This window comes from Hypanus sabinus, chromosome 6 (genome assembly GCF_030144855.1).
Source record: "Hypanus sabinus isolate sHypSab1 chromosome 6, sHypSab1.hap1, whole genome shotgun sequence".
Lineage (NCBI taxonomy): Eukaryota > Metazoa > Chordata > Chondrichthyes > Myliobatiformes > Dasyatidae > Hypanus > Hypanus sabinus.
Window position 1 is genome coordinate 128231720 of NC_082711.1, and position 13888 is coordinate 128245607.

Below are 13888 nucleotides of genomic sequence, written 5' to 3' on the forward strand. Positions count from 1 at the left end.
GATCCCTATTTTAAGGAACAAATTAAAAAAGAAATTGGTCTCTACTTAGAATTCAATGATAATGGAGAGTTTTCACCTCCAATTCTATGGGATACTCTGAAGGCAGTCTTAAGAGGGAAAATTATAGCACTATCTTCATATCAGAAAAAAATAAGGAATAAAACATTACAGGAATTACAAAATAAGCTGAAGGAACTAGAGAAAAAACACAAATTGAGTTTGGCACACCAGAGGAAATTTAAAAATTAGGAATGAAATTAATAGTTTGGCTACACAAGAAATTTTTAAAAATTTAATGTTTCTGAAACAGAGACTCTATGAAAGTGGATCGAAATCTACAAAAGTACTGGCGTGGAAATTGAAAAAAAAAAGCAGAAAATACAATTCATAGAATTAGGGATCCAAGAACAAAAGTGATAAAAAAAATAAGCTAAGTGAAATTCAAGAAGCATTTGAAATGTTTTACGAAACTCTATATTCCAAAGTTCCAGGGGGAAGCATAATTCAGAATGACACCTTCCTGAATTCTTTAGAGTTATCCACTTTAAGCAAAGAACAAAATAGAATGATGACTGCTGACATAACTGAATCTGAAAACTGCAATTAGTAGGCTTAAATTAAGCAAGTCACCAGGATCAGATGACTATACAGCAGAGTGGTATAAAGAATTCAAAACTGAGTTAATTCTTGTTTTACTCCCCACACTGAATTGGGCTCTAAAAAAGGCACAAATGCCACCCAGCTAGAAGGAGGCGATAATCTCAGCTATACCGAAATAAGGCAAGGATAAAATGGAATGCGGGTTATTTAGACCAATATCTGTTCTTAATGTGGATTACAGAATATTTATTTACCTCCATCATGGCCAAACAATTAGAAGAGTTTCTACCCACACTGATACATAATAATCAGACAGGTTTTATACAACAACGCCAAACACATTACAATATACGGAGGACAGTTCACATTATGGATCATATTTAAAAAATGAAATTGAAGGAATAGTGATAAGTGTGGACGCTGAAAAGGCATTTGATTCGGTTAATTGGAATCTTCTTTACAGAGTTTTACATAGATTTGGTCTACATGACACAATTATTAAAACTATACAGGCACTATATGACAATCCTACTGCTAGGATTAAAATCAATGGATATTTATCTAATAGTTTTACCCCAGAAAGGGGCACGAGACAGGATTGTGCATGGTCACCGCTACTCTTCGCATTATATCTGGAACCATTAACAACACATCAGACAAAATGAAGATATCGGGGGATTACTATTTAAGGGACAGAGCATAAATTGGCCTGTTATGCGGATGACATTTTGATCTATCTAGGGCAACCAACAAACTCTTTACCTAAATTGATGCAATCCTTTCAATAATCTGGCCAATTATCAGAATACAAGATCAACATAGATAAAACCCAAGTACTTTCATATAACTATAGCCCACCAAGAAAAATTGAAAGTAGATATCCTTGGGCATGGCAAACAGAGTCTGTCAAATATTTGGGCATCATTATGCCAAAAGATTTGGCAAAATTATCAGCCTCCATATAAAAAAAATTAAGGAAGATAACAAGATGGAACCTAATTCCTTTTCTTGGTCTTAGTTCAAGGATTAAATCTATTAAAATGAATATACTCCCCAAACTACTATATCTCTTTCAGACCAATAGCGATCAACCAAAATCAATTTAATGAATGGAACAAGATGCTATCAAGATATACATGTCAAGGTAAAAGGCCTAGAGTTCATCTCAAAACTTTGCATTTAGCCAAGGAAAAGGGGGAAAAGGGGTCTACCTTCCCTTAGAGATTATTATTTTGCAGCACAGTTGAGAGCTGTGATATGTTGGTGTAACCCATCATAAGACGCTCAATGGAAAAACATTGAGGAGGAGATACTTTCCATCCCCATACAGGCAATTTTGGCTGATAACAACCTACAAAGTTACATAAATACTATTGATAACCCGGGGGTGAAATGGACTCTTAAAATATGGAAAACTATTATAACAGAATATAAACTAGAGAGAGACATTACAATTCTTAAATGATGTGCATATGACTCAGATTTTACGCCAAATAAACTGGATGCTAGATTTAAGGACTGGACAACTAAAGGAATAATAGCTATTTGCAATATAATGAAAGAAGGAACACTGTTCAGTTCTGAAATGCTCACAGAAACACTTGTTAGAAAAACAAGACTTTTAATCGGTATTTACAGATGCAACAGTATATTAATAGAACAGTTAAAAATGTAACCAAGTGCATGTCTGATAGAGCTATTTAGAAAAGCATATAATTCAGACAATGGTAGTAGAATCATTTCAAGCACGTATAAGGGGTTGTCAAATCTTAAAACACATTCAACTTCATACATTAAAACAAAATGGGAGAAGGAAGGAGGGATAATATCATCTGAGGAAGAATGGACAATAATATGGAGGTATCAATGGAAGTGTACCAGTTCACAGAAATGGAGGGAGTTCGGGTGGAAAAACTTGACAAGATATTTTATTACACCCTCTCAGAAATCCTGTTATGATAGTAACTTCCCTGTTTGCTGGGGAAGTTGTGGAAATCAAAATGCAAATCATTATCATATTTTCTGGGAATGCTTTATCAGAGACTATTGGAGTAGGATACACAATGCCCTACAAGACATCTTTAAATGTGAAATACCCTTAGAAAGTAAGACCATATATTTTGGGTATATACCTCAAGAATGGTTGAAAAGAGATAAATATTTAATGAATATACTGCTGATGGCTGGTAAAAAGGTCCTTACCAGGAAATGGTTATCACAGGACAGCCCAACTTTAAATGAATGGATGGAAATTACAATGGACATTTATAAAATGGAGAAGATAACAGCATCTGTTAATCATAAGTTGAAGCAATTTGATTCATACTGTGAAAAATAGTTTAACTACATAACACCTCATAGACCTGATTTTATTCTCACAAGTCAATGAATATGTTGTAAAAAAAGATCTCTCCCTACTTGTACATAGTTTTCTTATTTCGATTGTTCTTTCTCTCCTCTCCTTTCTATAAGTGAATACCTCATTATGTGGAGATTTATGACAAATATCATCGTATGATATATATGTACAGTATCTGAAATACATCACATGGAAATGTTTGTTTGATGATAAACTTCAATAAAAAAATAAATTACAAAAAAAAAGGGCATGTGCTGGAGTTTTTGAAAGGTATTAATTTAAATATTGCTGGGATTGGACAAGATATACCCCCAGGCTACTGTGGGAAGTGTGGGAGGAGATTGCTGAGCTTCTGGCGATGATGTTTGCATATCAATAGGGACAGAAGTACCAGAGGTTTGTAAGTTTTTAAACGTTGCTCCCCTGTTCAAGAAAGGGAGTAGAGATAAACCAGTAAATTACAGACCACTGAGTCTTACTTCAGTGGTGGGCAAGTTATTGGAGAAGATCCTGGAGACAGGATTTACAAGCATTTGAAGAGACATTATCTGATTAGGGATTGTCAACACGTCATGCCTTATGAACCTGATTAAATTCTTTGAGGATGTAACAAAACACGTTGATGAAGGTAAAGTAGTGGATGTAGTGTATATGGATTTCAATAAGGCATATGATAAGGCTCCTCATGCAAGGCTCATACAGAAAGTATAGAGGCATGGGATCCAAGGAGACCTTGCTTTGTGGATCCAGAATTGGTTTGCCCAGAGAAGGCAAAGAGTGGTTGTAAACAGCTCATATTCTGCATGGAGGACAGTGACCAGTGGTGTGCCTCAGAGATCTGTTCCGGGAGTTCCACCTCTTTGTGATTTTTATGAATGACCTGGATAAGGAAGTAAAAGGGTGGTTGGTAAGTTTGCTGATAGCACAAAAGTTAGGTTGTTGTGGATAGTCCAGAAGGTTGTCAGAAGTTACAGTGCAACATCGATAGGCTGCAGAACTGAGCTGAGAAGTAACAGATAAAGTTCAACCCAGGAAAGTGTTAAGTGGTTCATTTTGGTAGGCCAAATTTGAAGACAGAATATAAATGGTAAGACTCTTGGCAGTGTGGAGGATCAGTGACATCTTGGGGTCTGTGCCAATTGGATACTCAAAGCTGCACAGGTTGACAGTATTGTTAAGAAGGCATATGGTGTGTCGGCCTTCATCAACCAGGGTATTGAGTTCTAGAGCCATGAGGTAATGTTACAGTTATATATAACCTTAGTTAGACCCCACTTGGAGCACTGTGTTCAGTTCTGGTCACCTCATTACAGGAAGGATGTGGATACTATAGAGAGAGTGCAGAGGAGATTTACAAGGACGTTGCCTGGATTGGAGATCATGCTTTATGAGAATAGGTTGAGTGAACTCGGCCTTTTCTCCTTGGAGCGACTAAGGATGAGAGGTGATCTGATAGAGGTGTACAAGATGATGAGAGCCATTGACTGTGTGGATAGCCAGAGGCTTTTTCCCAGGCCTGAAATGTCTAACAGGAGGGGACATAGTTTTAAGGTGCTTGGAAGTAGGTACAAGGGGGATGTTAGGGGTAAGTTTTTCACACAGAGAGCTGGGTGCATGGAATTCCCTGTCAGTAACAGTGGTAGAGGCAGATACAATAGGGTCTTTTAAAAGACTCTTAGATAGGTACTTGGAGCTTAAAAAAATAGACAGCAATGCTGCAGGGAAATTCTAGGCAGTTTCTAGACTAGGTTAGATGTTCGGCACAACATTGTGGGCCAAAGGGCCTGTAATGTGGTGTGCAATTCTATGTTCTATGTCCTGCAAACCCTGCCAGAGTTGACATGTACATTGCCTCCAACCTCTCCCAGAACTGTTTCCTGGTTCTTGAAATAGCCCTCCACAAGTCATACCTGGTTTTCTTAGAGAGACCTGGCTCGCCAGTCTTCAATGCCACAGATCTAGCCCTCAGAAGACTATGAAACTCCTGGTTCATCCATGGATTTTGGCCTGGGAATGTACACCAGGTTTTCCTAGGCACACAAGTTTTTAATGAAGTCGGTGACAGACGTGGCATACTCATCCAGGCTTGAAGATGACTCCATGAACTCAGTCCAAACCTCTGATTCAAAGCAGCCCTGTAAGTGCTCCTGCCCCTCCCTTGTTCACACCTTCTTGGTCATCACTACTAGTGTTACAGTCTTCCATCTCTGCCTGTACTTCATTTATCATCAAATACTGCCTATATATCATGCTTGTGGATTACATCGTTCAGTTCATCTAGTGCCTGTTTGACATTAGCCTGAGATGCAATGTACACCACGATGAAAAGGATTGCTGAATCTCACATGGCTAAATGGCCAGCGCTTAATCACAAGATATCCCAGGTCTGGTGCACAATATTGGGGCAGCAGTGACACATTAGCACACCACAAGAATTTGATCATGAGGCATACATATAGTTATGAACAATAATTAGTTACAATAATATTCTTAAAGAACACCAGATTAGTCAAATATACTTACTTCATAAATCCAAACTCAAGCATATTACTTACTATGTGCCCTGATATTACGTCCATTATTAGAGAATTTAATACGTTGTCTACCACAAACATTAGGATAACAGATCAATAGTTTTGTGTGTTTTCCTCACTCCCTCCTTCCTGAAACAATGGAATCAGGTTTGATAGTCCTCAGTCTGCAACTTTTGAAGATAACTAAATCAGACACTATCTTCACAGAGCTCTCTCAAATTTTTGGAAAGAGTATCATAGGCTTGGGTTTTATTGGCTTTCACTCATTAACTGAATAATTTTTAAGTGAAATTTGTTTTACTTGCTCTTTTTCAATTGGACCCTGGATTTTTAGCACTCAAATCAGTACTCATTGACTTTGATTCAGTCACTTATCTATGGAAATATGAACCAAAGTACAAGAAATAACCTGCAGAAATATCAGAGGTCAATAAAAAAACAAGCACAGGATTTATTTTTCAAAGGATAGAATTGAACAGAAGGAAACTAATGCTTAACTTGTCATTTCTTAATTAGCGCCAAACTTCATTATGCCCTTGACTTCATTCAAGGTAACTGGCTGAAGGACACAGATCAACGGGCATACAGCTTTGGTTTCAACACAGACCACATCAAATCAGTGAAGTGAAGGGGGAGAGCGGCTGACCGCCAACCACAAAGAAGGGAGAGCAAGTGAGGGAATGGTGGGAAAAGTAAGGTGGAGGGGTTGGTATCAACGAAGGCAGTAGGGAAGTTGGAAAGTTAGAGAAGAATTTAAAGGGAGCAGTGGTGTAGGGAGCTAGCGGGATGGATGTGAAGCAGGGATTCAAGAGGGAGGGGAATTAGTGGCTGACGGGAACCGAGGAGGTAATGGAGAGGGTGACCATATGGGAGACCCCTTACGGGGAAGAGGGAACGGGGCTGGGGTGGGGGAAATACAGTAACCTGCTTTGGGGGGAGGAGTGACAGTGCCTGGGATGACCGTGAAGAGGTGACCGATGACTGAAGGGGCACATTACGTGTGTGTATATGGGTGTGTGCATGGGTGGGGGGAACAGGGTAACCGGTGTGGTGGGCATCTTACGGGGAGGTCTCCCGGCCTTACCCAACACGTCCGCCAGCCTGTGACTGGCCACGAAACAGGCGTCATCCCCGTAGCCCAGGCCCTTGCAGCGGTCTTTGCCGAAGCCGCAGCCGACGGTGATGAGCCGGTACTCCCTCCTGTCCGTCCGCTGGAGGCCGCCCCCGAGCAGTGCACGGGCCAGAAGGCGGCCACAAGCCAGCAATGACTGCATCGTCCCGGTCCGGCCGCCGCTCTCACACATCGGCCGGCACCAGGTACCGCCCCGGCCTGAGTGACACTATATGCAGCCATTCAACAGCGGCGCTGCCAACCAATTCACCAATCGGAGCCCTTCACAGGCGGGGCGCAGGGGAGACCAACCTCTGGATGGGGGCGCCCGTAGCCAATCAGACTGCGGCACAGAAGGCGCCTGTCGACATGTACCGCCTCGTCCCACCGCGCCTCCTACTGGTGGGAGATGAGGACTGCCTCCTCTGCAGACAAGCCGTATGGAGCTCTGAGCTGAGCGGAGCAAGTTTCCAAACGTTCGCGCAGGTCGAAACTGAAGCGAAAGAGCTGGTCAGCTCTCTCCGAGATTCGGTCTTGGGAAATACTGACGGTAGAGAAGTAGTGAATCAGAATCATACAACAACACACACACAAATTGCTGGTGGGACACAGCAGGCCAGGCAGCATCATATAGGGAGAAGCGCTGTCGACGTTTCGGGCCGAGACCCTTCGTCAGGACTAACCGAAAGGAAAGATAGTAAGAGATTTCAGATGCTGCCTGGCCTGCTGCGTTCCACCAGCATTTTGTGTGTTGTTGCTGTTTGAATTTCCAGCATCTGCAGATTTCCTCGAGTTTGAATCAGAATCATGTTTATTATTTTGTTAACTTGGCAGCAAGCAGTTCAACGTCATACATAGTCTAGCAAAGAGAAACAAAAAATAATGATAAATAGAATAAAAATAATAATAAATAAGTAAATGAAGAGAAGATGGTGGCGTGACACAGTGCGCAGAGTCCACTCCTGTATGAATATCTGTTATCTGTAAGTAGGGTGCAATCCTGATTTGATGGAGACAGACATGAGAAACACAGAGTAACTTCCGGTGAAACTTCTGAAATGCCTGTTTCGCTGCCACTGCCACTGTGCGATCCAAATATCTCCGGAGAGGAAGGCCCTGAATCCTCAGCTTTGCCTGTTGTTTGGCGGCCAGGACCGGGGTCGAAGCGCTCAGCAGAAATGGTGCTCGGTGTCGGAGGGCTGGTCAGAGGCTCGAAGTTTTCTGATGGACTCAGAGTTGGCTGTGGTCGGGTGCTTCCAGGTGTTGTATCGGCAGGTTTGCGGCGCTGGCGGTTCATGGAAAGAAGAGTTTTTCTTCCTTCTATAGTCTGCGTGAGATGATGGGCTATCAGGGACTTTGAGACTTTTTACCGTGTCCATGGTGTGTTCTTTATCAGATTATGGTATTGCTTTGCACTGTTGTAACTATATGTAATAATTATGTGGTTTTTGTAAGTTAGTCTTGGTCTGTCTTGTGTTTGTGATATCATACTGGAGGAACATTGTATCATTTCTTAATGCATGCATTACTAAATGACAATAAACAAGGACTGAGTGTCCTCACAATTTAATCTAAATCAATGCGTATGTTGAATATTTTTTTAAAACGTGCAAAAACAGAAATACTGTATATTTTTTAAAAAGTGAGGTAGTGTCCAAAGATTCAATGTCCATTTAGGAATCGGATGGCAAAGGGGAAGAAGCAGTTCCTGAATTGCTGAGTGTGTGCCTTCAGGCTTCTGTACCTCCTACCTGATGGTAACATTGAGAAAAGGGCATGCCCTGGGTGCTGGAGGTCCTTAATAATGGATGCTGCCTTTCTGATACACTGCTCCCTGAAGATGTCCTGGATACTTTGTAGACTAGTGCCTAAGATGGAGCTGACTAGATTTACAACCTTCTGCAGCTTCTTTCAGTCCTGTGCAGTAGCCCCTCCATACCAGACAATGTTGGCAGAATGCTCTCCACAATACAGCTATAGAAGTTTTTGAGTGTATTTGTTGGCATGCCAATTCTCTTCAAATTCCTGATAAACTCCTGATAAAGGCCGTCTTGCCTTCCTTATAACTACATCAATATGTTGGGACCAGGTTAGATCCTCAGAGATTTTGACACCTAAGAACTTGAAACTGCTCAGTCTCTCCACTTCTGATCCCTCTATGAGGATTGATATGTGTTCCTTCGTCTTACCCTTCCTGAAGTCCACAATCAGCTCTTTCATCTTCCACGTATAACCAACTTAGCATCAATTCAGAAGATAAGGCAAACAACATTAGGCACAATCTTGGGCAAAATGTGAGTAAGAGCAAGGCAGGACTTAAAAATATCATGGGAGACAACAGGCAAGAATAAAACAGACTCCTACAGATCTTAAAGAGTATGTGAAAGTCACTTTACCCTAATGCTGGACAAAACCACGCATTTGATTCAAAGATTCAAAATACATTTTTTATCAAAGTATGTGTAACTTACACAACTTTGTAACTTATAAATTCTTGGCCTTCTTCCCCAATTGATTTAAATCCTGTTGTAACCTTAGCCAACTACTGCACTTACCTACTATAATACTAACTCTAATGTCATCTGCAAATTTACTAATCATCTCACCTATGTTTACATCCAAATCATTAAGATAGAAGACAAGCAGCAGACGATCCAGCATCAATTCCTGTGGGAAACTACTGGGTCACAGGCCTCTAGTCTGCCAAAGCTGCAACTCCAACCACCAAGCTAACTTCATATCCAGTTGGTTGGCTCAGCCCAGGACCCTATGATCCTACCTTCCAGATCAGAGATAATGTCAAAAGTAACACCTAATTCAATTCATACATCCAAACACTCACCTCCGTACCTTGGTATATGGAAAAAGACTACAAGACCGTAAAACATAGGAGCAGAATTAGACTATTCAGCCCAATGAGTCTTCTCCACCATTCCATCATGGCTGATCCCAGATCCCACTCAACCCATACACCTGCCATCTCGCATGTCCGCGGATTCACTACTCTCCTTACCTCCGTTCCCCTCAATTTTGAGGCTGCCCTCTAGTTATGGATACTCACACAAAAGGAAACATCCTCTCCACATCCACCATATCTACTCCATTCAACATTCAGTAGGTTTCAATGAGATACCCATGCATTCTTCTAAATGCCTGCAGGTACAGGCCTAAAGCTACCGAACACTTCTTATATGTTAACTCCCTTCATTCCCAGAATCATCCTCGTGAACCTCCTCTGTACTTTTTCCAATGACATCATCCCTTTTTGAGATATGGGGCCCAAAACTGTTGACGATACCTCAAGTGCAGCCTGACTAGTGTCTTATAAAGCCTCAGCATTATCTCCTTGCTTTTATATTCTATTCCCCTTGAAATAAATACCAACATTGCACCTGCCTTCTCTACCACAGATTCAACCTGTAAATTAACATTCTGGGAGTCTTGCACAAGGACTCAAGTCCCTTTGCATCTCTGATGTTTGAACTATTATTTAGATAATAGTCTGCACTATTGTTCCTTTTACCAAAATGTATTATCATACATTTCCCATCTCTGTATTCCATCTGCCACTTTTTTGCCCATTCTTCCAACTTCTCTAAGTCCTGCTGCAATCACATTGCTTCCTCAGCACTACCTACCCCTCCACCTATCTTTATATCATCCGCAAACATTGCCACAAAGCCACCAATTCCATGATCTAAAACATTGACAAACAATGTCAAAAGTAGCGGTCCCAATACTGACCTTGAGGAACACCACAAGTCACTGTCAGCCAACCAGTAAAGGCCCCATTTATTTCCACTCACTGCCTCCTGCCTGTCGGCCGTTCCTCTATCCATGCCAGTATCTTTCCTGTAATGCCATGATTTTATCTTGTTAAGCAGCCTTATGGGTGGCATCTTATCAATGCCTTCCAAAAATAAAATAAATGACATTCACTTTTTCACCTTTATCCACCCTGCTTGTTACTTCCTGGAAGAACTCTAAACAGATTTGTCAGGCAAGATTTCCCCTTGAATTGAATTGACTCTATTTCATAAATCCTTCACATACATGAGGAGTAAAAATCTTTACGTTACGTCTCCATCCAAATGTGCAATGTGCAATTATAGTAATTTATAATAAATAGAACAGTCAATGTAACATAGAATACTCTCAAATCAGTGCGAGTTCATCAGTCTGATGGCCTGGTGGAAGAAGCTGTCCCAGAGCCTGTTGGTCCTGGCTTTTATGCTGCGATACCACTTCCCGGATGGTAGCAGCTGGAATAGATTGTGATTAGAGTGACTCGGGTCTCCAATGATCCTATGGGCCCTTTTTACACACCTGCCTTTGTATGTCCTGAATCATGGGAAGTTCACAACTACAGATGCACTGGGCTGTCCGCACACTCTCTGCAGAGTCCTTTGATTAAGGGAGGTACAGTTTCTATACTAGACAGTGATGCAGCCAGTCAGGATGCTCTCAATTGTGCCCCTGTTGAAAGTTCTTAGGATTTGGGGGCCCATACCAAACTTCCTCAATCGTATGAGGTGAAAGAGGCCCTGCTGTGTGCAGACCACAGGAAGTCCTCGATGATGTGAATGCCAAGGAACTTGAAGCTGTTTACCCTCTCAACCCCAGATCCATTGATGTCAATAGGGGTTAGCCCGTTTCCATTCCTCCTGTAATCCACAACCAGCTCCTTCCTTTTTGCGACATTGAGGGAGAGGTTGTTATCTTGACGCCACTGTGTCAGAGCGATGACTTCTCGTCATCTCATTATTGCTACCTCGTTATTGTTTGACACCATGCTGATTTTGACTTATCATTAGTCTCCAAGTACATCGAAACCTCATCCTTAATAATAGACTCCAACACTTTCCCAACCACTAAGGTTCGGCTAACTGACCTATAGTTTCCTTTCTTTTGCCTCCCTCTCTTCTTAAAGAATGGAGTGCCATTTGCAATCTTTAAGTCCTCTGGAACCATGCCAGAACCAAGTGATTCTTGAAAGATCATGACCAATATATCTGTTATCTCTTCAGCAATCTCTCTGAGGACTCTGGATGAAGTCCATTGCGTACACCTTAAGACCTTTGACTATGCCTAGCACTTCTTCCTTTGTAACAACAAAGGCACACAATCCTGCTTCCTGACTCTCATGGACCTCTGGCACATTGCTAATGTCTTCCACAGTGAAGACTGATGCAATTGACCCAAGGAAGTTCATCTGCCATTTCTTTGTCCCCCATTACTACCTCACCAGCATCATTTTCCAGTGGTCCATTCTCAACTCTCACCTCCCTTTTACTCCTTGTATAACTGAAAGAAATTTTGGTATCCTACTTTATATTATCGGCTAGTTTGCCTTCAAATTTCATCTTTTCCCTTCTTATAGCTTTTAAGCTGCTTTTTGTTGGATTTTAAAAGCTTCCTAATTATCCAGCTTCACACTCACCAGCTACCTTTTTTACCCTTTCCATAAGCCATTCGGCCCATCGAGTCTGCTCCACCATTCAATCATTCAATCCAATTCTCCCAGTCATCCTTACTCCTCTGCTTTCTCCCCATACCCTTTGATGCCCTGGCTTATCAAGAACCTATCTATCTCTGCCTTAAATACACCCGAAGACTTGGCCTCCACAGCTGCTCATGGCAACAAATTCCACAGATTTACCACCATCTGACTAAAGTAATTTTTCCACATCTCTGTTCTAAAAGGGCATTCTTCAATCCTGAAGTCGTGCCCTCTTGTCTAAGACTCCACTACCACAGGAAATAACTTTGCCATATCTAATCTCCTGAGGCCTTTTAACATTCGGAATGTTGCTATGAGATCCCCCCTCATTCTCCTGAACTCCAGGGAATACAGCCCAAGAGCTGCCAGATGTTCCTCATACAGCAACCCTTTCATTCCTGGAATCATTCTCGTGAATCTTCTCTGAACCATCTCCAATGTCAGTATATCCTTTCTAAACCAAGGAGCACACAATACTCCAAATGTGGTCTCACGAGTGCCTTTTAGAGCCTCAACATCACATCCCTGCTCTTATATTCTACACCTTTAGAAATGAATGCTAACATTGCATTTGCCTTCTTTACAACCGACTCAACCTGGAGGTTAACCTTTAGGGTATCCTGCACAAGGACTCCCAAGTCCCTTTGCATCTCTGCATTTTGAAATCTCTCCCCATCTACATAATAGTTTGCCAATTTATTTCTTCCACCAAAGTGCATATCCATACACTTTCCAACCTTGTATTTCATTTACCACTTCCTTGTCCATTCCCCTAAACTATCAAAGGCTCTCTGTTTCCTCAACACTACCCAATCCTCCACCTATCCTTGTATCATCGACAAATTTAGTCACAAATCCATTAATACCTTAGTCCAAGTCATTGATACACATTGTAAAAAGCAGTGGTCCCAACACCAACCCATTGGGAACTCCACTGGTAACCAGCAAAAAGCCAGAATAAGATCCCTTTATTCCCACTCTCTGTTTTCTGCCAACCAGCCAATGCTCCACCACGCTAGTAACTTACCTGTAATTCCACGGGCTCTTATTGTCATGGTCCAGTCCGTGAAGTCCATGTTCCGGTTCACGGTCCGGTCCGTGGACTCCAGACTCCGGGTCTTCCGGCTGTCCCTTGCTTCATTTGGGCTTAATCATAGGCACCCGATTCTCGTCTTGGGGCTGGGAATATAAGTGGCCGGGAATATAAGTGGCCCTGGGTTCGAGTGTAGGGGCAGGTTTGTCTTGTCAGCATCCTGTCCTCACATCTGTGGGGTTTGTCTTGTCAGTATCCTGTCCTCACCTCTGTGGGGTAAGTCAGGCTGTCCTTGCTGTTACCCTATGATGGAATCTGTCCCTTCCTGTCCTTGCCTCTATTGGGTAAGTCAAGCTGTCTTTGCCGTAACCCTGAGGCTGGACTGTTCCCTTCCTTCCATCTGAAGCCTTGCCGGCAACCTGGAGCCTTGCCACGCCAACAGAAGAAACTATCTATCATTGCGCTTGGAACTGTCTCTTTGTGTCCCTGTGTTTAGTGTCTGTGTATGAGTCCTGGCCCTATGTCCCCTCCCCAAGGAGGGGTACTGAATCTGTGTAAAGCCCTGGCCCTACATCCTGTTCCCAAGGATGGGTCCTGGCTCTGTTTTCTGTGTTCCTGTGCTCAAGTCCAAGGCTCCGAGGAGGTTCCAGTCTCTGGCTCGGAGTCCTTGTCCAGGTTCCTAGTTCCCAGTTCCTTGTCCAGGTCCCACTTTCCTACTCTAGTCCTAGCCCAGGCCCTGTCTCCTAGTCTT

General features: G+C 42.2%; 1 protein-coding gene across 9 annotated transcripts in view; it reads right to left on the reverse strand.

Moving 5' to 3' along the window:
• Positions 1-6840, reverse strand: part of LOC132395819 (protein phosphatase PTC7 homolog) — a 143415-nt gene extending 136575 nt beyond the window's left edge. For 6 of the 9 annotated variants that reach the window (XR_009512756.1, XR_009512757.1, XR_009512758.1 and 3 more), the window contains exon 1: positions 6578-6829. Coding sequence is in view for 5 of the 9 variants with exons in the window: in XM_059972906.1 (XP_059828889.1) it covers positions 6578-6797 (220 nt within the window). In the remaining 4 variants the exon portion in view is untranslated. Of the gene's footprint in view, positions 1-6577 lie in introns of all 9 variants that reach the window. The other 3 variants (XM_059972907.1, XM_059972905.1, XM_059972904.1) reach the window with 3 other exon arrangements.
• Between the last annotated feature and the right edge of the window lie 7048 nt (positions 6841-13888).